General features: G+C 58.2%; 1 protein-coding gene across 1 annotated transcript in view; it reads right to left on the bottom strand.

Annotated features, from left to right (window-relative positions):
* CUEDC1 (CUE domain containing 1) overlaps positions 2,362-22,505 on the bottom strand; it is an 84,826-nt gene continuing 64,682 nt past the window's right edge. Inside the window, exons 3-11 of the mRNA XM_018064101.1 lie at positions 19,538-19,665; positions 14,147-14,273; positions 13,241-13,433; positions 12,025-12,105; positions 10,149-10,220; positions 9,300-9,393; positions 8,180-8,238; positions 6,218-6,288; positions 2,362-3,771 (exon numbers count right to left, since the gene is read on the bottom strand). Coding sequence (XP_017919590.1) covers positions 6,221-6,288; positions 8,180-8,238; positions 9,300-9,393; positions 10,149-10,220; positions 12,025-12,105; positions 13,241-13,433; positions 14,147-14,273; positions 19,538-19,665 — 822 coding nt within the window. The 3' untranslated portion in view covers positions 2,362-3,771; positions 6,218-6,220. The remainder of the gene's footprint in view (positions 3,772-6,217; positions 6,289-8,179; positions 8,239-9,299; positions 9,394-10,148; positions 10,221-12,024; positions 12,106-13,240; positions 13,434-14,146; positions 14,274-19,537; positions 19,666-22,505) is intronic.

Raw genomic sequence — 22,505 nt, forward strand, 5'->3', positions numbered from 1 at the left:
ATAGCTGACTTTCGGGCATGCTGTCGGAAAGGCTTTGAAGCAGGTGGACCTTTCTGGGCTCTACAGACTGCATTTATGCAAGGGTTCTAAGTCTTACCACCTGTTCCCCCACCCGAGTGTATCACCTAGTGTTCAGGCACCAGCTCGGAGTTCCGCTGAAAGTGAAATCCACTCAGTTGTGTCTGACTCCTTGTGACCCCATAGACTATACAGTCCATGGGATTCTCCAGGCCAGAATACTGGAATGCGTAGCCATTCCCTTCTCCAGGGGATCTTCCCGACCCAGGGATTGAACCCAGGTCTCCCGCATTGCGGGCAGATTCTTTACCAGCTGGGCCCCCGGGGAAGCTGCCTGGGTTCACATTCTGGTAGTACCACTTACTAAGGACCTGATCTTCTCTGTGCTCCAGCTTCCTGATCTGGGAAATGGAAGTATTAATACTGACTCCATAGCATAGTTGCGTGATAAAATAATGTGAACAAAGCACCCCAAAAAAGTGACTGACATAGAGTAAGCAGCTCTCAGCATCTTCATTTCATATCATGCCTGTCTTCTTCAAACCAAGTTCTCTTGTGTTTCGTGCAGCCTCAACCCTCTAGCCGGTGCCTCGGGACACTAGAGAGGGGCTTCCCTGGCAGCTCAGTGGTAAAGAATCCACCTGCCGATGCAGGAGACGTGGATTCAATCCCTGGTCTGAGAAGATCCCACGTGCCTTGGAGCAACTAAGTCTGGGCGCCACTCTACTGCGCTTTAGAGCCTGGGAGCCGTGACTCCTGAGCCCAGCGTGCCACAACTGCTGAGGCCCGTGCACCCTAGAGCTCACGCCCTGCAATGAGCAGCTCATGCACCGCGCCTAGAGAGTGGCTCCCGCTCACGGAAACTAGAGAAAACCCTGCACAACAGCGGAGACCCAGCGCAGCCAGAAATAAACACGTGAGCCCAGCGGGAGGCTGAGACCCCGCTGTGCTCATCAACAGCCTAGCTCCTCTGGACACAGCACTCCCTAGTCCCATGAGCTCCTCTCAAGCTGGGACTGAGCCCCGAGGACAGCAAAGCATAAAAAGTGGGAGGGGCTCTGGTTGGACCAAAGTCCAGATAGTCGGATTCATTTTTGCAGAAGATAAATCTGCAGGTATCACCTTGTGGACCCCAAGAGCCCAGAACCCACAGATGAGCGGAACGGGAAGGTAGATGGCTGGGGCAGTCACCTGGCCCAGCTGGACGCCTTCCTAGGTGCTCTAGATACCGTTCAGCCAGGAGGAACTCGTGCAGCCGGGGCTTCCTCTTCTGCACCCCTGCAGGGCCTGGTAAGCTTTCTTTGCCTTTGTTGGCAAAGTGATGTCTCTGCTTTCTAATATGCTGTCTAGATTTGTCATAACTTTCCTTCCACAGAGCAAGTGTCTTTTAGTTTCCTCTTGGTTTGCTGAGGTCCAGACTCAACTTCCCAGGTGGCACAGTGGTCAAGAGTCCCTCTGCCAATGCAGGAGATGCAAGAGACGAGGGTTTGACCCCTGGGTCAAGAAGATCCCCTGGAGCAGGAAATGGCAACCCGCTCTAGTACTCTTGCCTGGAAAATTCCATGGACAGAGGAGCCTGGCAGGCTACAGTCCACAGAATCACAGAGTAGGACGCAGCTGAGCACACAAACTCCAGGTCTGTCTGGGGCATCAGCGGGTATGTCCATCTAGGAGACCAACTTCATCTACCTGGGCCGGGGGTAGGGCAGGGGTCCGAGCAGAATCTTTTCTTAGGGGAGGCAGGAGGGAACTGCATTATTGTTTATCCCGAAGAAAGGCCACTGTACTCCAATACAGCACTGGAAGAGACTTGGCCCGGGTGACTTCGAGCCCAGAATCGAGATACGTGTGGTTGAAGCCACAAGGAGGCCCACCGCTCAATACCAGGAAGAACTTTTCAACCTTGAGAACTGCTCTGTCTGAAAAGGGCACCAGCTCCCTCCTTGGGCAGTGAGCTCCCTGGCCCGGAAGGCAGTAGGGAGAAAGCCAGAGAGATTTGAACTGGAAGATCTCTGTGGGCCCTTTGAAGTCTGAGACTGCACATTCCCACAGCCCCAGGCAGCTGATACTCTGGCAGCTTTCTGTTTATTTAGGGAGGTGATCGGCTGGAGCTTCTGCAACAGACTGTCAGCAAGCGGTTTACCTTCTCAGGCAGACAGGAAAGCGGGCCGCCCAGCAGGCGGGCGAGGCTGTGGTGCAACACGGGTGTCACTGGGCCCCTGCGAGGCCGCACCCCGGGCCTGTGTTAGCTGCAGGTGCACCAGGCCGGCGGCCCTGGGGTGCGGAGTGCCCAAGGATGCGGGGTGCAGAGAGGAGAAGAGGGTCAGCCCAGGTGCCGTCAAGTCAGAGCACCAAGAGAACACCAAGTCTTTATTACACCAATTCCTACGAAACAGCTCCAGGAAAAAACCCACAGGAGGACAGGCAGAACTAACAGGGTCACACGCATGGACTGGGGCTCCCCTCTATCGTGCGGGGGCTGCGGGGGATCAGTGGGGAGCCGAAGGGCAACTGCACTTCCGCGCGACGGGGAGGCGGCCAGGGTCCCCCCAGCCCCGGGCACTGCGTGGGGCGCGCCAGGCCCTCTTTATCTCAGGGTGACTTGTGGTCACCCAGCCCTAGCGGGCCTGCCGTCTCCTCTTAATGCCCCAACGCTGTGCAGCTGGGCGGACTCCCCGCTCCAGCTGGAGCCTCTTACCCGCCCAGGCTTCCCCCAGGTCAGCACACCCCCATCTCCAGGCGGGGGGCCACAGAGGCGGGGCTGGCCACCCCCCAGCCCTCCCACTGGCAGTGGCTGGTGCTGGCTCAGGTCCATAGGTCCCTTGTTCACCTGGCCATTCACCCTGTCGCTCTCGGCAAGGGGCACCCAGCACGCCCTTGTGGCCCAGGGCTGCAGGCCGGCTGGCAGCCTCCTGTTCATGCCCCCAATCCCACACCTTCCCGGGGTTACCAAGAAACTGATCGCTGCCCACCCAGAGGCAGCAGAACATCTAGTCCAGATGGGAGCTCAGCGCCGCTGGACAGGGGCTGCAGGATCCCATCCAGAACCAGCTTTTTGTCTTCTGCCAGACTGAAGACCCCCCTACCCGCCCGACCCTGCCCCCGCTAGAATCCTCCAGCTCCAGGGTGGCCTGTCTCCGGATCCCTCTGAGGACCCTTGCCAGCCCCCAACAGAGGCAGCAAGGAGCCCATGTGGAACAGGCGGCACGCGGCTCTGCAGGGCCCGCCACCCCTCAGACAGGGCTCTGTGCAGCGGAGGGCCGCTGACAGGCAGGCGGCCACGGGGAGGAAGGGCCCCAGGTGCCCAGAGGGAGCGGGGGTGAGGGCGGGGGGTCAGGCCGTGTCTGTGGTCTCTCCTGCAGGACAGGAGGGAGGCAGGGGCTCCACCCTCAGGCCAAGAAGGCTCTGGTAGGATCACCCTCCCCTTTCGGGAATTCCCACCTTGCCTGCTCTCTGTTCTGTTGGGCTTTCTTTCTCTAACAGAAGAGGGGTTAGCTCCTGCATTTCCATCCACTCCCCCTAGAACAGCCTGGTTACAGAGGCGCTGTGGCTGGCTGCTGCCTCCACGCTCCTCCCTTCCTGCAGTCACAGCGGGCAACTCGGAAGTTCTGAGTCCCTTGGAAAGTGGCAGTGGCTGGGCTGGACTGTGGCCAGAGAATCACCAGGCCTCAGAACTGAAGCACCATCTGTCCGACGGCAGCTGGGATGCCTCTGCCGGTCGGATCGCCCCCGGCAAGGAGGAACTGCTGGTATCTGGAAGGAGAGAGGATGGGAGAGGTCTTTTTCAACAGAGCCCCGTGGACTTCCCTCATCACTAGCTCCTGGAGAAAGAGTCCAAGGCAGAAGCTTCTAAAGACAGGGGCCCTCTCCTTCCCCCAGGGACTCTGTGTCAGCCTCAGAACTTGGGCTAGGGTCACACACGCCAATCCAAGGTCTAGAAACATCCCAACGTGCAAACCAGGGGGGCCTCCAGCCGCTGGAGGTGGAGTGGGGGTCTGGAACACCTGGTGGATGTGAAGCTTCTGTCTGTAGAGGGCTGAGAACTGTGCCGGCTGCCTGACCTCTTCTGTGACCAGATGCAGAGGGAACTCAGCAGAACTACACGGAACTACACCCAGGGCGCTTGTGGGGGCAGAAAAGCACAATGGGGCCGGAACTTGGTGGGACCCCACACCAAGCCAAAGAGCCTTTATGTGGAAGACCCATTCAGAGAACGAGGGAGAGACGGGACTCAAGAGGCGTCCTGGTGATGGCTGAGAGGGCAGGGGCAGGGAAGAGCCCACAGCAGTGAGCCAGGTGACGAGAGTCTGCAGGGTGGTGATGAGAGGGATAAAGAAGAGAAGTGAAGGGGGGACGTCGGGAGGAGGGGACTCTCTGGCTTCAGTGAGTGGACAGCCGGGGCCAGGAAGACCGTGGTGGGCACAGCGGGGGCTATGGGACAGATCTGGAGAACCACCACGGAGAGTCAGGCTTTGGAGCCAACCGCACATGAGTGTTGCCGTCAGAGAGGCTGGTGGCACGGCTGGGAGAGTGGGGCGAAGGGGGACTTCGAGGGGGGTCAAGGCCAGAGCTGCCAGGAGCGCCGGGGGCCCAAAGGCACACAGAGAATCAACAGCAGAGAGAAAGGGGGCCCAGGATTGCTGGGGCCACAGGAGGCCGCGGGGAGGCAATGGGCACAGCGGGCAGAAGACAGCACCGGGGGCGGATCGGTCAAAGGCCCCCGAGCAGGCAGGTGACCGTGAGTCAGTCTGGGGGTGGGGGGCAGCCAACCCAGCGTGGGCAAAGGAGGGTGCAGCTTCTCTGCAGGTTGGGTGGCTCAAAGCATATTGAGGACTCCTGGCTTTTAAGATGGGAAGCGGGGGTATGTAGGCTTGAGGACGGAGCTAGAAAGGGAAAAGGTGGGCCGTTCAGGAGAGAAATAAGTGATGAGCAAGCTCCTGACGGGGTGGCTCTGGGCCAGCGGGAAGGATGTGGCAGTAACATTGTGTGGGAGGGGGTCCTTCCCCTGGCTGGGTTTGTTTGTTTTTTTTCCAGCATTCCAGATGACAGGGACGCAAGGCTGCAGTCACACGGGTGAGGAAAGCCTCGGAGCACAGTATGGTGTGAAGGTGCCTGATGGGGGTGTAGTGGCGAGCCAATTGGACGTGAGGGCCAGAGGCCCAGGCTGAGGACGGAGGGCCCCTTACTGTCCCTGGCTGCGTCCCCCATACTCTGGGACCAGCACAGACATCGGTGCAGGGTGGGCAGGCAGCCTCGTGACAGGGGGAGGGGCTGGAGGCGGGACGGGGTCCTCCAGCCCTGGGGGAGGCGTCAACATCCCTTAGTCCTCCCCAGGGGGTGGTCCTGGGGCAGGCGTCAACATCCCTTAGTCCTCCCCCGGGGGTGGTCCTGGGGGAGGCGTCAACATCCCTTAGTCCTCCCCCGGGGGTGGTCCTGGGGGAGGCGTCAACATCTCTTAGTCATCCCCCGGGGGTGGTCCTGGGGGAGGCGTCAACATCCCTTAGTCCTCCCCTGGGTGTGGTCCTGGGGGAGGTGTCAACATCCCTTAGTCCTCCCCCGGGGGTGGTCCTGGGGGAGGTGTCAACATCCCTTAGTCCTCCCCTGGGTGTGGTCCTGGGGGAGGTGTCAACATCCCTTAGTCCTCCCCTGGGTGTGGTCCTGGGGGAGGCGTCAACATCCCTTAGTCCTCCCCCGGGGGTGGTCCTGGGGAGGCGTCAACATCCCCTGGTCCTCCCCAGGGGGTGGTCCTGGGGGAGGTGTCAACATCCCCTGGTCCTCCCCAGGGGGTGGTCCTGGGGGAGGCGTCAACATCCCCTGGTCCACGAAGCCCAAGCCGGCTGCGGTGGAGCGAGGGACGGTGAGGCTCCAGCCGGGGTGAAGCCATCTCGGCTTTTCTCACGCTGTTCTCAGTGCGCTCTGTGCGTCCTGGACTTTATTCTCAACCGTGCTGTCAACTATTCAAGGTCAAAGCTGGCTTTTCGTTTCCTGTTGCTAGCATCTGGCACAGGCAGCTGTGATTATCTTTTGTCAAATGAATAAGTAATGGAGAAAATGCCAACCATGAGCTCCCCTGTCACAACGCCTAGGGGAAGAAGCCAGGCCCTGCAGCATCTAGTTGCCTGAGCCTGCCGCGCCCACCCCGGGGAGATGGCCGGGGCGTGCAGCCCGCAGTCTTGGGGAGAGTGGCCCCGGGCCTTACCTCCTACTGCCCTTCCTTGAGCGCCTCCTCCACCGTGGGCACCTCCTGTCGCCTTCCCCGGAAGTCTTCATCTGAAAAGCAGAGGAAAGGACCTCAGCCTCCCCACTGCACATCCTCACTCAGGCACATCCCCCAGGCTGGGGAAGATGGCTGACCCACCCTCTGCACTGCAGTGGCTGAAGTACATGCTGACCCCTGGGCAGAGGCTACAGACGTGGGGTCAGGACCCCTGCCTGCTGCCCTGTCTCCATCTCTGAGCTCGGAGAACTCAAGTTCTTCTCTCAGATTCCTCACCTATAAAATGAGATGGGAGACGCGGGACTGTCCCGATGACCTCCGAGGCCCTCCTAGCCCTTGTTTAGGATGTCTCCTGACCACTGAAGGGCCCTCCTACTCTGGGGCACCAGAACCAGGGCTCAGCTGTGGGCCCAAGGAGGTCTGAGGCAGTGTCTTCTGGCCCACATGCCACTGGGAGGGACTGAATGGAGGCAGAAACGCCTCTGGGCCCCAACACCGAGACTGCCCAGAGGATGGTTCTCAAGGTACAGTCCCTCCATGCATCTGGGCTTGTCTGTCCCCTCACGCCCAAGAGAATATTCCCCAGAAGCGTCACTCGGCTCTTTGTGCTCCAGGTAAAGATCTAGGTGGAGACATGGCTGGGCCCCCTTTAGGAAGTGAAAGGAAAGGAAAGGCAATGTGGACCAGGTTCAGTTCCGTCGCTCAGTCGTGTCCGACTCTGCAACCCCACGGACTGCAGCACTCCAGGCCTCCCTGTCCATCACCAACTCCTGGAGCTTGCTCAAACTCATGTCCATCGAGTTGGTGATGCCATCCAACCATCTCATCCTCTGTCATCCCCTTCTTCGCCCGCCTTCAATCTTTCCCAGCATCAGGGTCTTTTCAAATGAGTCAGTTCTTCACATCAGGTGGCCAAAGTATTGGAGTTTCAGCTTCAGCATCAGTCCTTCCAATGAATATTCAGGACTGATTTCCTTTGGGCTGTACTGGTTTGATCTCCTTGTAGTCCAAGGGACTCTCAAGAGTCTACTCCAACACCACAGTTCAAAAGCATCAATTCTTCTGTGCTCAGCTTTCTTTATAGTCCAACTCTCACATCCATAAATGACTACCACAGCTTTGACTAGATAGATCTTTGTTGGCAAAGTAATGTCTCTGCTTTTTAATATGCTGTCTAGGTTGGTCACAGCTTTTCTTCCAAGGAGCAAGTGTCTTTTAATTTCATGGCTGCAGTCACCATCTGCAGTGATTTTTGGAGCCCCCCAAAATAGTCTGTCACTGTTTCCACTGTTTCCCCATCTATTTCCCATGAAGTGATGGGACCAGATGCCATGATCTTCATTTTCTGAATGTTGAGCTTTAAGCCAACTTTTTCACTCTCCTCTTTCACTTTCATCAGGAGGCTCTTTAGTTCTTCTTCGCTTTCTGCCATAAGGGTGGTGTCATCTGCATATCTGAGGTTATTGATATTTCTCCCGGCAATCTTGATTCCAGCTTGTGTTTCTTCCAGTCCAGCATTTCTCATGATGTACTCTGCATATAAGTTAAATAAGCAGGGTGACAATATACAACCTTAATGTACTCCTTTTTCCTATTTGGAACCATTCTGTTGTTCCATGTCCAGTTCTAACTGTTGCTTCTTGACCTGCAAAGAGGTTTCTTAGGAGGCAGGTCAGGTGGTCTGGTATTCCCATCTCTTGAAGAATTTTCCAGTTTGTTGTGATCCACACAGTCAAAGGCTTTGGCGTAGTTGATAAAGTGGGACCAAGTTGGGGGGACCGATTTCTTTGGGTCACCTGCCCACCAACCCTGATATGTGTCCCGTAGTTGGGAGTCCCCACCCTGACTGGTTGGGTTCACCTGTGAAACACCCAGGCCCTACTCTTGGAGGACTACCCATTCTGGCAACTCAAAGCTCCAGCCTCCCTGCCCTCTCCACCTTACCACAAGCATGGCCCTCCACGTCATCCAGGAGATTGGCCGTTGATGCCGCAGCCCCCAGCCTGCCGGGCCGTTCAGGAAAACTGTCCCAGGAGTTGGTAGGCACTGCCTCGGGGCTCCCAGGCCTCCCCACGCTCTGGCCCCGGCCTTCTACCTCCCAGCCAGAGCTCAGGTGGCCTCCCTCACACCAGCCTTATCCCCTGACAACATCCCAGTACCTCCCACAGGCTCCTTTTCTGGGGGTCTACTGAGTAGCCAGGCCCTGACTCTCTCACCCGGCTCCCATGTCTGGGGACAACTTTCTTTCTGTTCACCTTTGGCTGCTGTGGTGGCTCAGAGGGTAAAGAGTCTGCCTGCAATACGGGAGACGCGGGTTTGACCCCTGGGTTGGGAAGATTCCCTGGAAAAGGAAATGGCAACCCACTCTAGTATTCTTGGGCTTCCCTGTTGGCTCAGCTGGTAAAGCATCCACCTGCAATGCAGGAGACCTAGGTTCAATCCCTGAGTTGGGAAGATCCCCGGAGAAGAGAAAGGCTACCCACCCCAGTATTCTCGCCTGGGAAATCCCATGGACGGAGGAGCCTGGCGGGTTACAGTCCATGGGGTCGCAAAGAGTCGCACATGACTGAGCGACTTCACTTCACTTCACTTCGCTCAGCATCTAATATCTTGGGCCCTGTCTGATGAGCATGGGTGGGAATCTGGGTAAAATTGTGGAAGGCCGTATTTTCACTGGAGGAACTAAGAGTGAGAAGGCAGGACCAACATCTGTGAAGTGAGGTGGGAAGGTCTGTGGAGCAATTCAACTTAAGAAATCAGGGAAAGGTTTGCTGATTTTGATGGAAGAACCAAGCTTTCTCCCAAGATGATCCCAGAGAAGAAGTTAAAAAGTGGTAGGACAACTTCTGAGCCCAAAGCTGGTTGACACTGGCCTGCTCCCCATGCCGGGGGTGGGGGTGTCAAGAAATGGCACCCAGAGATAAGGCTCCCGTGGAGACAGCAGGGGCGAGGGAGGGCCCGTCCCACTCCTGGGGAGGGCGTAGCCCAAGGGAGCACAGCGCAGGATTCAGTGCCCTTGGCATCCACTGGCGCCGCCACCCAGTGCCAGGCTGGACAAGGATACGACTGATGCTTCAGCAAGTGTTTCCTCTTTGACTTCCTCATCTTGGTCTTCTCTGAGAAGGCCCTGGCCAGCTCAAACAGCTTCCTCCGGGTGGCTGGGGACAAAGAGACCTGTGAGCCGGCAGCCCCCAGGACTGGGGCAGGCTGGTGGGGGTTACTGCAGGGGCAGCTCAGGCCACCGAGCGCACGAGCAGGACCTGCCGCCCGCAGCGGAGATCTGGGTGCTCCTCCTGGCCCCGCTGGGACAGACGGCCACGCATCTGGGCTTCCTCTCCGGCCCAGAGGGAGACTTCCCCGTCTCCCCCCATCCACCTCCAGAGCTGGCTCTGGGATGTCCATGACGAATCCAAGACTCTCAAATGGGGCCTGAGAGCATGGCAGCCTTGTTCACGCGTGGCTGTGTGTCTGTGGGGACGGAGGGGTATGGGAAGGCATGCCCAAGCTGGCAGGACTCCACAGGAAGAGGCCACTGACCTGGCGGGCCTCCCACCCACACAAAGTGGACCGAGCTTGGCCTCCCCACGCGGTTGGCCCTGGCCAAGCAGTAGCCTCAAAGCACAGAGAATGTGAACTCTTAAGGGAGGTGGAGTGGGGTGGGGGGGTGGTCCCAGTACAATATTATTTTTCTGCAGACAGCTGGCTCAAGAGGATTTAAAACTTAATTTGTATCCAGACTCAGCTGCACAGGGAAGTGAGGCAGGGAAGCGGAGGGAGCCAGTCAGTGATTAAAATGTCACTTTGGTTCACCAAGAATCAGTGGGCATTAACAATGCCAGGTGGCTCCCTCCCCTCCCAGGAAGCCACAGGCCTGTTTGGGAACAGCTGGGGAGGGGGCATGGGCCGGACTCACATTTTCCCATGTGTTTCAACTTGTCCCTGAATAAGGCATCTTCAGACACAGCGGGGTTGGCGTCGCTGTTTCCTGGAAAGGGGAAGACATCGCTGAGGGCCAGCTGGAGAGGGGACAGTGCCCTGGTCGAGGCCTGAGGCGGCGGGTCAGGACTGTCTCCCCAGCACAGGGCCTCGGCCCCACCCTTCCAGGTGAGGAAGGGAGCACAGGCTTCCTCCCTAACCCGGAGGGAGCTTCAGGCAGGGAGTCACACTAGGCTTCAACAAGCATTTGCTTCCTTCCTTATCCGAGTCTCACTTGGCCCTTTTCTGTAAAGATTCTGTGTGGAGGGCCAGCTCCCAATTCTGCTCCTCTGACCACTTTGTGTCCCGTGAAGGCTCTTTGGGAGCTTGAAATCAGCTGTGACTAGAGTGTTCACACCATGGAAGCTACCAGATGCTAGGCCCCGGGGCTTCCCCCGCACCCCTGCAGGCTGTTGAAAGCTCACCCGCGTGTGGCCGGCTGGCCTGCGTCCTGACGCAGTGTGAGAATTAACATGGCAGTGGAAGGAGGCTCAGGGTACACAGCAGGCCCCCGCCGTGGGGATGCCCTTCTCCCCCAGCCAGGGTCCACCTCTCCATGACTCCCCCAGACACGGGTTTCTGACTCGTTAGACCATAAGCAGGAACGAGAGTGGGGCGAGTCCCTAAGTCAGAACCCAGCCGGCCGGCCGGAGTCTCCCGGATCACTCAGCACCCACCTGGGTCCCTCACTGCCTTCCTGAGGTCCCCACGCTAATCCCGAGTCACCTTGTCCACTAAGTCCCTGTGAGTCATTCTGATCCATCTCAGCCATCCCGGTGTCTATGGTTAATTCGGGATCAAGGACATGCGGCTGCCGTTAAACCCCCCACTGCACATCTGGTGGGGCCTAAGCTCCCAGCCTGTTGCTTATGAATCAGTTCCATGGGATTTTCTCTCTCCAGGCTGGGATCAACTGAGTCCCCCTCCTTCTGCCCCCCTCCCCCACTCCATTACTCAATGCAAGATCTGTTTGGGCAAAAGCTGCACATACTTCCTCTAAGGCAGGAGGCCCGTGTGCGCATGGCGGGTACCGGCGACCAGGGCCACTGTACATACACACACACGGTCTAGATGTCGAGAGTGGAACTGGGGCTCTCGAGGGGTCCCCAGCTCTAGCTGCACCCCCATCCGTGCAGCCTAGAAGCCTGCCGTCCACCCCGGGCCCTCCTTCAGCTGCTTGGGCAATTCCTGCTTCTTCCCATCTTGTATACAAAACTTTCAAAATTCTCTTCCTCCAATACTAAGGTTGGCCTGGCCTGGGGGGAGATAGTCCCCAGCTACCGAATGAATGAATGAACCTTCCCTAGATGGACCCTCCCTGTCCCCCAGCGTGTGCTTGCTATAATTAACAAGTGTCCTCAGCTTTGCTGGTTCGGGCTCCCTGTTTCTTGGAGGCATCTCCTGCACTCCCCACAAGACCATAAGCTCCCCTGGGGCAGTGCCTGGGTCTCTGAGTCCCTTGCCAGCCCTGGCACCCTATGGGACATTATGTGGTGTGCTGTGTCCCCTTCTTGCCCAGGCTCCAAGTGCCTCTAAGGAGTGGAGCGAGTCTGCAGGCCTGCCCCAGGTGAGGGCTTCATCAGCCGCTGGGTTGGCAGGAACCAGGGCTGCCGAGGGGAGGGCCCGTCTCACCCCTCTCGGGGCATATGCTGATAGGGCAAAACCATCCTCTGCAGCCTGTTCCCCACCCTCTCTCCAAACTCCAAATATGCAGACACCCCTGGGCTGTGAGCCCCCTACACCCTCCAGGCCCCTCTCTCTCTCTCTTTCTCTCTCTCTCTCTCTCTCTCTCTCTCTCGGGAAGGCAAGGTTACCTGGGACAGGAGAGGGGAAGTCAAAGTCATTTCCCACGGCCACGCTGCTGGATGATTTCTGGGACTCGTATTTCAGTCGATCTGGAAAAGGCCCACAGTCTGGTCAGGGAAGCTAGCTCACACCCAGGGCCGCCTGAGCTGAGAGGTGGTTGGAGGCCAAACCCTGAGAATCTCACACACACACACACACACACACACACACGCACATGCACACGCACGCGCACGCACACACACACGCACGCACACACACGTGCACACACACGTGCACACACACGTGCACACACACGTGCACACGCGACACCTATGGGCTCTCAAAGAACCAGAACTCTCAAAGACACAGAAAGCACTGCCTGGAAGGTCAGAATGTCAAAATTAAGAGGCCTCTGAGAAACTGGATTGTCCAGCCCTTCATCTAAAAGGAAAGGCCTGGAGACTCCCACCAGCATCTTTACTGCAGAGCTGGGACCAGCCTTCGGCTCCTCTGTCTCAGGCCAGACTTTCCCCTGCACACCATGTTCCTGACCAAAACACACTGCCAGTCACACACACGTGTACGTACAACACCTCTCTCCCACAGGCCCCTCACTGTACGCCACCCCAAACCTTCCTACTCTAAAGGGGGAAGGCAGCCAGGCTCGGAGGAGTAGGATCCTTGGCCCAGAGACAACCCCAACACCCCCAAACCCTCCAGAGGCCCTGCTCTAACGTCCTCGGCTCAGGGAGGAACGCACCCTGGCACCCACCCACACAGTCCCTCTACTGCTGGAGCTCCCGTCACACAAGGCAGCCGCCAGCGCCTGGCACAGAGCAGAAGTGCGGGGGTGGGGGGGGCAAGGAGGGGCAGAGCTCAGAGGGCGCCCCGCTCTCCCGCTAAGTCCCGGTGACTCAGGTCCCTGTGAGCAGAACTCCGCTTCCCAGGCGGCGCTCGGGGTAAAGAGCCTGCCTGCCAGTGTAGGAGGCATGAGAGACGTGGGTCCCACCCCTGGGTGGGGAAGATCCCCTGGAGGAGGGCAGGGCAACTCCAGTACTCTTGCCTGGAGAATCCCATGGACACAGGAACCTGGTGGGCTACAGTCCATGCAGTCGCAAAGCGCGACAGCACTGAGCGACTCATGCTTCCACACTTTCTCCTGGGCAACTCAGACCTCCGGCTAGGAGCCCCAGGCTACAGCCGACACCCCTCGCCCCAGCCCAGCGGCCGCGCCCAGGGCACCACCTCTCTCCAGGGCGAGCAGGAAGTCCCGGTTGCGCTGCAGCTCCTTCATGAACTCCTCGTTCTGCAGGAAGAGCGCGATCCTCTCGTCCTCCAGGTACTGCTTCCAGCGGCTCTCCTGGTCCCGGGGCTCAGGCCCCGGCACGGGCGGCAGGCTTCCCTCCGTGCTTGCGAGCTTGGAGCCCCTGGAGGTGGCCTGAGGAGGGAGCAAGCACACAGACCCCCTACTCACAAGGGCGCACGCCGCACCAACACCCATGCGCACCGGGGGTACAAGCGTCCTTCCCGGGATGCTGCGGCCACGCCCTGAGGCCAGGACCTCCTCCACCCAGAGCGAGCTGTTAGCCAAGACTCAATGCAACAGACCAGAGCCCTCTGTGCTGAGGAAGCATCAGGGGCTTAAGAACTACTCTCCACCTCCCCAGCTTGACACCTTGGGCCTTCCCACCAGCGTTCCCTTCGTCAAAACCTGAATAGTCCTGAAGAGTGATCTTCAAATGGCTCAGAGTCCCCATACTCATACTTTCCTTGTCCTGGCCATCTCAGAGGAGACTGCTTGCAAGGGCCAGCCTCTGGGGAGAAGCACCCTGGCCCTCTCCCCAGGGAAGGAAGGAAGGAAGCTGCTCTGCCTTTCTGTCACTGAGTGACCCCCCACCCTGCCCCTGCCCAACTCCTGCCACCCTAGGGTGATGCCATTCGCCAGAGAGTATCCTCAGGGCGGTCCCCTTCCTAAGTGGAAGGGGAAACCTTACAGGCCCCGATGGGGAAGGAGGCTTTTGGTTCAGCCTTCTTTCCCTACCACCCCAGGGCAGCTTAGCCTGGGCTTAAACGTCAGGGAGGGTCAGTGACTGGCGCGAACATAGAACATAGAGACGCTGCACAGGCTGGGGGCGGGGGTACCCCCATTACCTGTATGCTGTCCAGCTGCTGGGGCAGGATGCGGAGAAAGTCTTCGGGGAGGTTGCCCAACAGTGGGGGGTTCCAGTTGCGGTAGCGCCTCTGGCTGGAAAGGGGCACGGAGCCCAGCACGTCGATGCTGGAGGGCGACAGGTGAGGATGAGGAGGGAACAGTCAGGCCCACACACAGGTGTCCTGGCCCACCACCCCGGGATCCTGCTCAGAATGGCACCCATGTGCCCAAGCTTCCAGCCGCCTCCAGCACAGAGGCCCAGCCCCCTAGCTCCCCTTTCAGCTAGGCCTTGGCTGAGCCCTCACCTCTGGGCCTGGACGCCTACTGCGCCAGACACTCACTGCTTCCAGCCACCCGATGTCTGCAAAGTCTCTGGGCCTAGGGGCTTCCCTGGCAGTCCAGGGGCTATGACTTCACCTTCCAACGCACGGGGTGCAGACTCAATCCCGAGTCAGGGAGGTAATACGCCATGCGTGTCTTGGCCAAACAAACAAACAAAAGGTCTCTGGCCTGCGTTTGCAGAGCTCATGTTGGGTGCTGTGGATTTGGACACAGATGAAGGGGTCACAGCCCTTCAGCCTTCTGTCTCTAGCATCCAGGTTAACACGAGCTCCTGGGTGCTGAGTGATAGGTGTGCTCCCAGGGAACAGACACCCAGAGTGGCCGACAGCCCAGCCTTCCCCAGTGTTGGTTTGCTGGGATCAGGGGACACGGGGACACCAGGGTCCCTAGAGGGCAAGCAGACCCAGGCTCCAGACCTGGTGGGTGGTCCCAGGGGAGACCGTATCCCCTGTGGGGCTTTCCCCTCATCTGCAAACCACTGCCGCCCTGCTCAGGTGTGTGGGAGCCCCTCACGAAGCTGCCTTGAACGGCAGCTGGAAAGTCACACTGAGGGTGGGACTGGCAGGGGCTGCTCTCCTGGCCGCAGGCAGAGGCCACAGCGGGAGGGGGGCTAAGAAGGGGGCCGTGGGCACGTGCCCGCCCTGACCCCCCGGCCTCCCGCCCCGCCGACCCGGCCCGAGGGCAGCCTGGGGCCGGGCCAGGAGCTCCCCACAGCTCCCCGGCGGCCTGCAGCGTGGCAACCGCAGAACACGTGTTCTGCTGAATCAGGGAAATGACACACAGCGAAGGCAGGCCAGGGCCGGGGGCGGTGGGGGCCGCTCTCGCTGGCCGGCTTTGATTTGGTCTCCAGCTCCAGGAATCCCGCCCGCCCACTCACTGGAGGGGAGCTTTTCCGGGCTGCCACTGACGATGGAAATAACTTCCTTTCCTTTTCTATTTTGGGCGGGTGGCCTGGCGGCCCAGGGGGAAGGGCGGGGGCGGCAGCAGACAGGATAACAAGCTGCTAAGTGCGTGGTGGGAGCGCAGCTCCAGACGGCAGCCAGGGTACCCCGGGCCCCTCTCGCTGTTCCAGAGGGCGGGGGGAGGGGGTGCCCGGCATCACAGCCCGGGACTCCGAATCCCGGGCATATTTTCTGCTCCATCACTCCTCTGCCTCCCGACAGAGTTGGCAACTTCATTTTGCTCCAAGGGCCAGACCATCTCCCATCCCCCACTCCACGATACCCTGGAGAAATCGCCTCCAGCCTCACCACCCTTCCTGTGGTTTCAGGGTCCTCACTGGGCCACGGGTGCCCACCCCACCTCAACCACACCCGGAGTTACCCAGGAAAGCCCTGGAGAGTGCCCCAGAGTTGCAGCCAGCCCCCTGTAGACATTTGTTACTGAGCACCCAAGTCAGGAGGGGGACAAGGAGCTGGAGGCTGAGGGTCCTTGGATGCTGGGCCCACGGTCCTGGAGCGGGGCGGGGGGGGGGGGGGGGGCGGGGTGGGGGTGGGCCCATCCCCCTGCCCTGGCTCGGGCTGAGATGAGGTCAGCCCACAGCTGCAAGAGCCAGGGGGGGCCCTGAGCACAGGCGGGCCAGGCAACTCCATTGTGGTCGGAAAGGAATGTCAGAAATGAGCTGAGAGGCAAATGAAAACTTCCAAGGCTGTAATTTCAACAGAAGAACAGCAGGTGGCCTATAAGGAGGGGTGCTGGGGCTTCAGAGCTAGTCTTTCATTCAGGAGAAAGAGGCAAGGACAGGCTGCGGGAAGGAAAGGAGAGGGAAGGCTGGGAAGGCTCTTCTGGCCCAGAGTTTCTGACTGCACCCAGAACTAGAATTCCAAGTGCCAACAGACTCAGACCCCCAGGCTTACGCAAAGAATATCAGAGCCCAGAAGGATTTCAGTGACAAGCCTTCCAAGCAAGATTTCTGGTAAAGGCAAGGAGGCCCAGATGGGTCAGGCCTGTCACTGGGCACACAGATCATCCTGGTGAAACCTGGGCCTAGGGATCCCAGCATTCCAGGCAGGCTCCCTGCCTCTCTGCACCCCAGCAGCTCCCAAACCTGGCTCCACCTTTGGTCTCAAAGGCAGTCCAGTGCCTGGAGGTGGCAGAAAGCAGCCAGGCCATTCCTGCCCTCCACCTCCCCCAACTCACCTCTGATTGCCCCCAGCATCCAGGAGATGCTTAAAACACTAACATGATCCCGCCACCCTCCTGCTTGAACCCCTGGGTGCAGCATAAGGTCAGAGCGCCTTGGAGGACCCATGAGGGCTTCCACTGGCTGCCAGCCTCAGTCCCACCAGGCCTTTTCACACTTCCTGGAGTTCTCTCGGATGGGCCCCCCCCCCCCGCCCCCCGTCTCCTGCCTCCAGGCCTTTCTGCATGTACTGTTGCCTTTGCCTGGAATGCCCTCCTGTCCTCCGCTTCGGCAGATTACAGCTTGGACCTCAGCTCCTCTAGGCTGCCTTCCCTGTACCCTGCCCTGTGTCTATACCTGCCCCCAGACTCCGAACTCCTTGGGGGGTCAGGGTAGCAGGGTCCTCTTCTCTGTATCACACACGGTTCAGCACCTGTCCGCTTCAGATGGCTCCTAAATGCTAGGAATGCACGTCCCGGATGGAGAGACTGCATGAGGCCCTGGGGGCGGTTGTGGGGGGTGGGAATCTGGGCCATCTGGGCCTAGCAGGGCCAGCCCAGAACAAAGCGGCAGGTGTTCAGAGGTGAGGCCTGCCTCTTTTGAACACCAGCCTCTGGGAACAGCCTTAACTCTGGTCTTGGCGTTCACTGTCAGAGCTGACTTCAGAGGCCCGCTGTGCAGCTGGGGTGGGACATCTGCTGACACGTCTGGTTCATACCTGGGCCCGTGCTAAGTGCCCCGCACATAGCATCTCATTCAACCCTCACCAGAGTGCTGAGATGGGGATGAGTGTTCCCATTTCACAGATGAGGCAAATGGAGCCCAGAGAGGGTAAGCAGTGAGCCAAAGGCACCTCAAGAATCAGAAGTTAGACGGCTGAGGGATGGGGGAGGTGGGGGGAAACATGGCCTCTGTCTGACTCCACAACTCACAGGCTCTCTTCCCTGGATCCACCCCCAGTCCAGCAAAGCCTTCCTTTCCAGGTCAGGCCCCTGAACCTCAGGCAAGGGCAGGAGCTCGTCCGAAGTCACGGGGTGTGAGTGAGGCTTCTGGAGCCTTGGTCTGGTCCAGAGGTCGCTGAGTCCCCACCGGGGCTCATGTCACTAGGCTGCATGGCCTCTGCCCTCCTCCAGCCACGATGCCGGGGGAGGGGGAGAAGGATGCAGCTGGGATATCCGTGCCCGGTTTACAGTGGGATGCTGTCTCTGATGGGCTAAGTTTTCCCTTCGGAAAAATAGGCAGAACTATCCTGCCTGATAGAAACTGAACTATTTTTTTTTTAACCATCTTGGAATATTAAGAAAATGTCAAAGGAAAATCATTTAGCCCTGGGCATCGTGACCCATCCTGGGCTGCAAGTCCTACGAAGATTTCGCCCAGAATATCTGCTTATGCCTCCCTCATTACAGCCTCAGCTCCGCTTCTGTCCCTGACTTCAAACAACGCTCCTCACCCCAACAACGTCACAGGCCACTGTCTGCTCCCTGAGCTACAATCACAGAGGTTTTTCTCATTAGGGGATGACACGGCACACCAGGGGATGGCGTTTATTGGCTCTGGAGTCAGAATGACCTGGGTTCAGGTTCGAGCTCTGTGGTCTTAGGGAAGTTATGAAACCTCTCTGGGGCTCAGTTTCTTCATCTATAAAATGGGGATGACACCAGTGCCTACCTCACAGCTGTTAGATGGTTTGAATGCCAGCGTATAGGTAAAGAATCTTGCCATTTTCTGGCGTTTGAAGGGTGCTTAATAACGGCAGTTGTTATTGTTACCTATGCCTGGATGATCACAAAGTCCTACTGCCTAGGACTCCCAGGATCCCCAGAAGGCAAGATCAGGCCCCAAGGACTGTCCCATCAGTCCCCCCACCCCTCCCCATCCCAGCCCTCAGTCATTCTCAGGACGAGCAGCTCCAGGACAAAGAGAAACCTGGGCTCCAACAGCCGCCTCAAACGCTTGTTGTTGCTGCTTAGCCGCTAAGTCATATCCAACTGCAACCCCATGGCCTGCAGCCGCCAGGCTCCTCTGTCCATGGGGTTTTCCAGGCAAGAATACGGCAGTGCGTTGCCATCTCCTTCTCCAGGGGATGTTCCCGACCCAGGGATCGAACCCGGGTCTCCTGCATTGGCAGGCGGATTCTTTACCACCTGAGCCACCAGGGAAAGTGTGTTAGTCGGTCAGTCGTGTCCGACTCTTTGTGACCGCATGGACTATAGGCTGCCAGGCTCCTCTGTCAGTGGGATTTCCCAGGCAAGGATACTGGAAGCCCCACCTCAAATGCAGAGCCCAGAAAAACAAGCACTTCAGAGACCAGCTTCATTTTAAACTTCTAAATTACAGAGTTCCTGACCTGGAAAAAGTCTCCAGGCAGTCAGCAGTCTACTGCTCTGCTTCTGATTATCAAATGGCCCTAGAAAAAGAGACTTACTTGCTCATCCCCACAATCTCCCTAGAACCCCAAATATCCACGTCATTGATTACTGATGACTGTCTGGCAGTGAGCGCTGTGTTGCAGAGGATTCTGAGGTTCCGGCTTACCTGAGCCGGCAAGAGCACGGTGATCAGGTAGTGATGTCTGCCGTGGGCACAGGAAGGGAAGCGTCAGTACACCTCCTGTCATCCCCACGCTGGGTCTCCCTCGACTACAGACTCCCAGAAAGTGAAGGCTGAGCCTTGTTTAACTCTGTGTCCTGCCGGCTGTTCAGCACAGTCCTGGCCCAGAGTAGGAATTCAGTGGCTGTCTGTTCTTAGAATGCTTAGAGCTTGAAAATTCTCCTTGGGTCCTAGCTAAAGTGCGTTTTGCTGCAGTAGAAGCCTGTTCCGGGTGGAAGACAGAGGGAGCCAGCCAAGGTGCCCTCTGGGCTTGTACTCATCCCAACCCCGATCCTCCTGCCCCTTGCCCTGCACTCTGGGGGGAGATTCTTACCGGGGAGGTGGAGTTGGGGGAGCCAGGGGGTAAGGCCTGTCCAACACGTGCATGTGGTAGGCAGGTGGGGAGTACACAGGTGGGGGCTCCTCGTCAGAGCTATCGGGTTCCAAGGTCCTCTCCAAAATCTGCATCAGAGACAACAAAGGAAGAAATATTAACAACCCTTCCTTGAACTGAAATAACATGAAGACAAAAAATCAAGCGTGGGCGAGCATGTGTAGTCAGGGAACTCCATTACTGCCGGTGGGAGTGGAAAGGGGTACAGCCGCCGCTCTGCAAAGCTGTCTGGGTTCCTGCGCTGGCACTCAGCACATGGGCTACCTCTGAGCCTACTATTCCAGCACACAGCAGACGTGGATGCACACGTCCCCGGAGGAATGCTCAGGGCCAGGCAAAACAACTTCACACAGATCGCAGGTGGAGCAGTGTGACCTCTGGGGATGGGGAGGCCGAGAAGGGGCGTAAGGGGGATTCCAGGCTCTGCAGGTGCTTCTTGACCCGGGTGCTGATGCACCTTCACTGAGCTACCCACCTGTGCCTTGTGAACGCTTCTGTTCACGTGTTACTTTTGGTAAATAGCTTTCACATCATTCCTATCCTTTCAAAGAAGTTCCACATCAATTAACTCACCTTAAGCTCAAACAACTTGGCAAAGTAGGTTATGGATCATCACCCCCATTTTACAGATGAGGAAACTGAGGCACAGGCTGACTAACGAACACGGCAAAAGCTACACACTGTTTCTAGAACTGAGTCTCTAACTTGGATGTGGTGTCTACAGCAGGAGTCTCTCCTTCGCACACAATGCCGGCATGCCCAGGTTGGATTCTCAGGGCAGAGAACAGCAGAATGAGGGACCAGGCCCTTCCTCATGGACTCCTCTCCTCATCCAGGAGCCAGAGAAAGGGGGCAAGAGAGGCCAGAGGCTGGGCAAAGGCCAGGCTTTCTGCTGTATGGGCTGATCTGCACCCTTGCCCAGCGCAGTCTGGAGCAGCAGGAAGCCACCAACCTGGAGAGCCCAGGTCACACAGTCCCCACCCGAGCCCTTCCCCATCTCTGTGTCTATCTCACCTCTGAGACCAAAGGACACATGAAGGGCTCGGAGGCTGTCAACTGGCCCGAAATCTGAATCCCAAGTGAGTCTGCAGAAGTCACCACTAAGACGCCTCTGCACGTCCCTGCCCACGCCCAGCCACTCTTGGGCACCCAGTCTCAACAGGGACACCACAGCGGGTGGGAGGGTGGGTGAGCAAGCATGCACGCACACATACACACACTGCCTCGTGTTTCAGAAGGCATCTGTGCTCACCACCGTACCACCATTGCACGCACACTGCCATGCTTTGTACACACCCAGCCAGCCTGACCCAAGGAGGCCTCCTGCTCTGGAATGCACTAGCGTTCTTTCCTTTGAGGCGGAAAGTATTTAAACAGATGCTTTTGCATTAAAAAAAAAAAAAAGACAGTAGCTGCCTTTCGGGCCACTGCTCTCCTTAGCCCGAATTTCCATACGAAAAGGAGAGCAAGCTAGAGCACCGTAAGACCCAGTCCTGGTCCCTGGCACACCCCGACTCTAAGGGACGGAGCTCCAAGCTGGGCCCGCAGGCCAAGCCCACGGCCGCCCCTCGGCGGCCAGCCTGGCCCCACTGAAGCCGCTCTGAGTCAGACGAGTGAGGAGGGGTGGGTTCCGAAAGTGCTGTTCCCAGAGGGAAGCTGCTGGGGGTCCCTCTGACTGAGGCCCGTAGCAGTTGCCCTTCAGGCCTCTGCAGCCCGCTGCATAGGAGGGGGCAGTGAGGTCTTTCTTCTCAGCCGCTCCTGCCCCTTAGGGCGGCCTCCAGGGGCTCCAAGAACCAGATGCCCATCAGAGGCTCTTGGAGCAGGATGAAGCAAGAAGGCAGACGGCAGGCCAGGCACACTCCGGAAAAGGCTGAGCCCCAGTCTTCGGGGAGAAGTAACCCCCGTCGTGTTTCTGGCCTCCCCTTTCCTCCGCAGCTCCACGAGAGCCACAGTAAGGCTGTCCTTCTGGCTCTAAAGGTGCTGAAGTTTCTGGTTCCGTGGCCTCCCGGCTTATCCCCGTGTGGGTGATGGATGCCTGCCAGGTGCTCTGGGGGCCAAGGTCCAGGCCATTTATCTGACGGGAGACATTTCTCTGTGGCGAGGATACCCCTAGGCCAGCCCACCATTCATCAGCCCCCAGAGAGAGGGCTTTTTCCAGTCAGCAGTTATTGTCAGCCCAGCTGCTGCTCATAAATTTTCCGCAGCACTTTCCGCTGGCTCAGGAACTGCCTGCCGACGGGCCCACGCAGAGCTCCAAAGATGAGGGCTGGGGAAACAGCCAAGGGGGCTGCTGAGAAGGGGCTCCATCTGGAAAGCCAGATACTTAGAAGAGCAGAAGCAGATACAGCACAGGCCTGTCGAGGGCATCAGGGGAGTTTTGCAGAGGGTCACGGGGCTGTGGGTGCCATGATTGAGGGAGGAGACACTATCCTACCTGCCAGTCAGGACAAATGAGACTGTGGAAGGGGTCAGTGTTTGCAGAGAACTTTCCTTCCAGCTCACAATTAAAGGTGGCATCTGCCGATGCACACACACACACCTCCTCCTCGCAAAGAGGAACCACTGGCTGATCCAAGCAGAGCCAAGGCGTGCTCTCCCAGGAAAAGAGACCAAAGAAAGCTGTGCAAACACAGCAGCAACACTGAGTCATTCAACAAACTCCCCAAGCGCCTGCTACGTACGGTGACTGTCCTGGGTGCTGCGGGTGACAGGGGGATGAGCCAGATGTCACTGGCCACAGAGCTTCTCCTCCACCCAGGCAGCACCCCGATAGGAGGAAGAGCGAGGAGGCTTTGCCCAGCAGGATGACTCTGATTAACGGAGAATGGCCACATGTAGGGCTGTGTTCAGAAGGCCCCTGAGGCCACACCAGGGTCTAGGTTTCTCACTGTAAACAGGGTAATAACCA

The sequence above is a fragment of the Capra hircus genome, chromosome 19 (assembly GCF_001704415.2).
Source record: "Capra hircus breed San Clemente chromosome 19, ASM170441v1, whole genome shotgun sequence".
Taxonomy (NCBI): Eukaryota; Metazoa; Chordata; class Mammalia; order Artiodactyla; family Bovidae; genus Capra; species Capra hircus.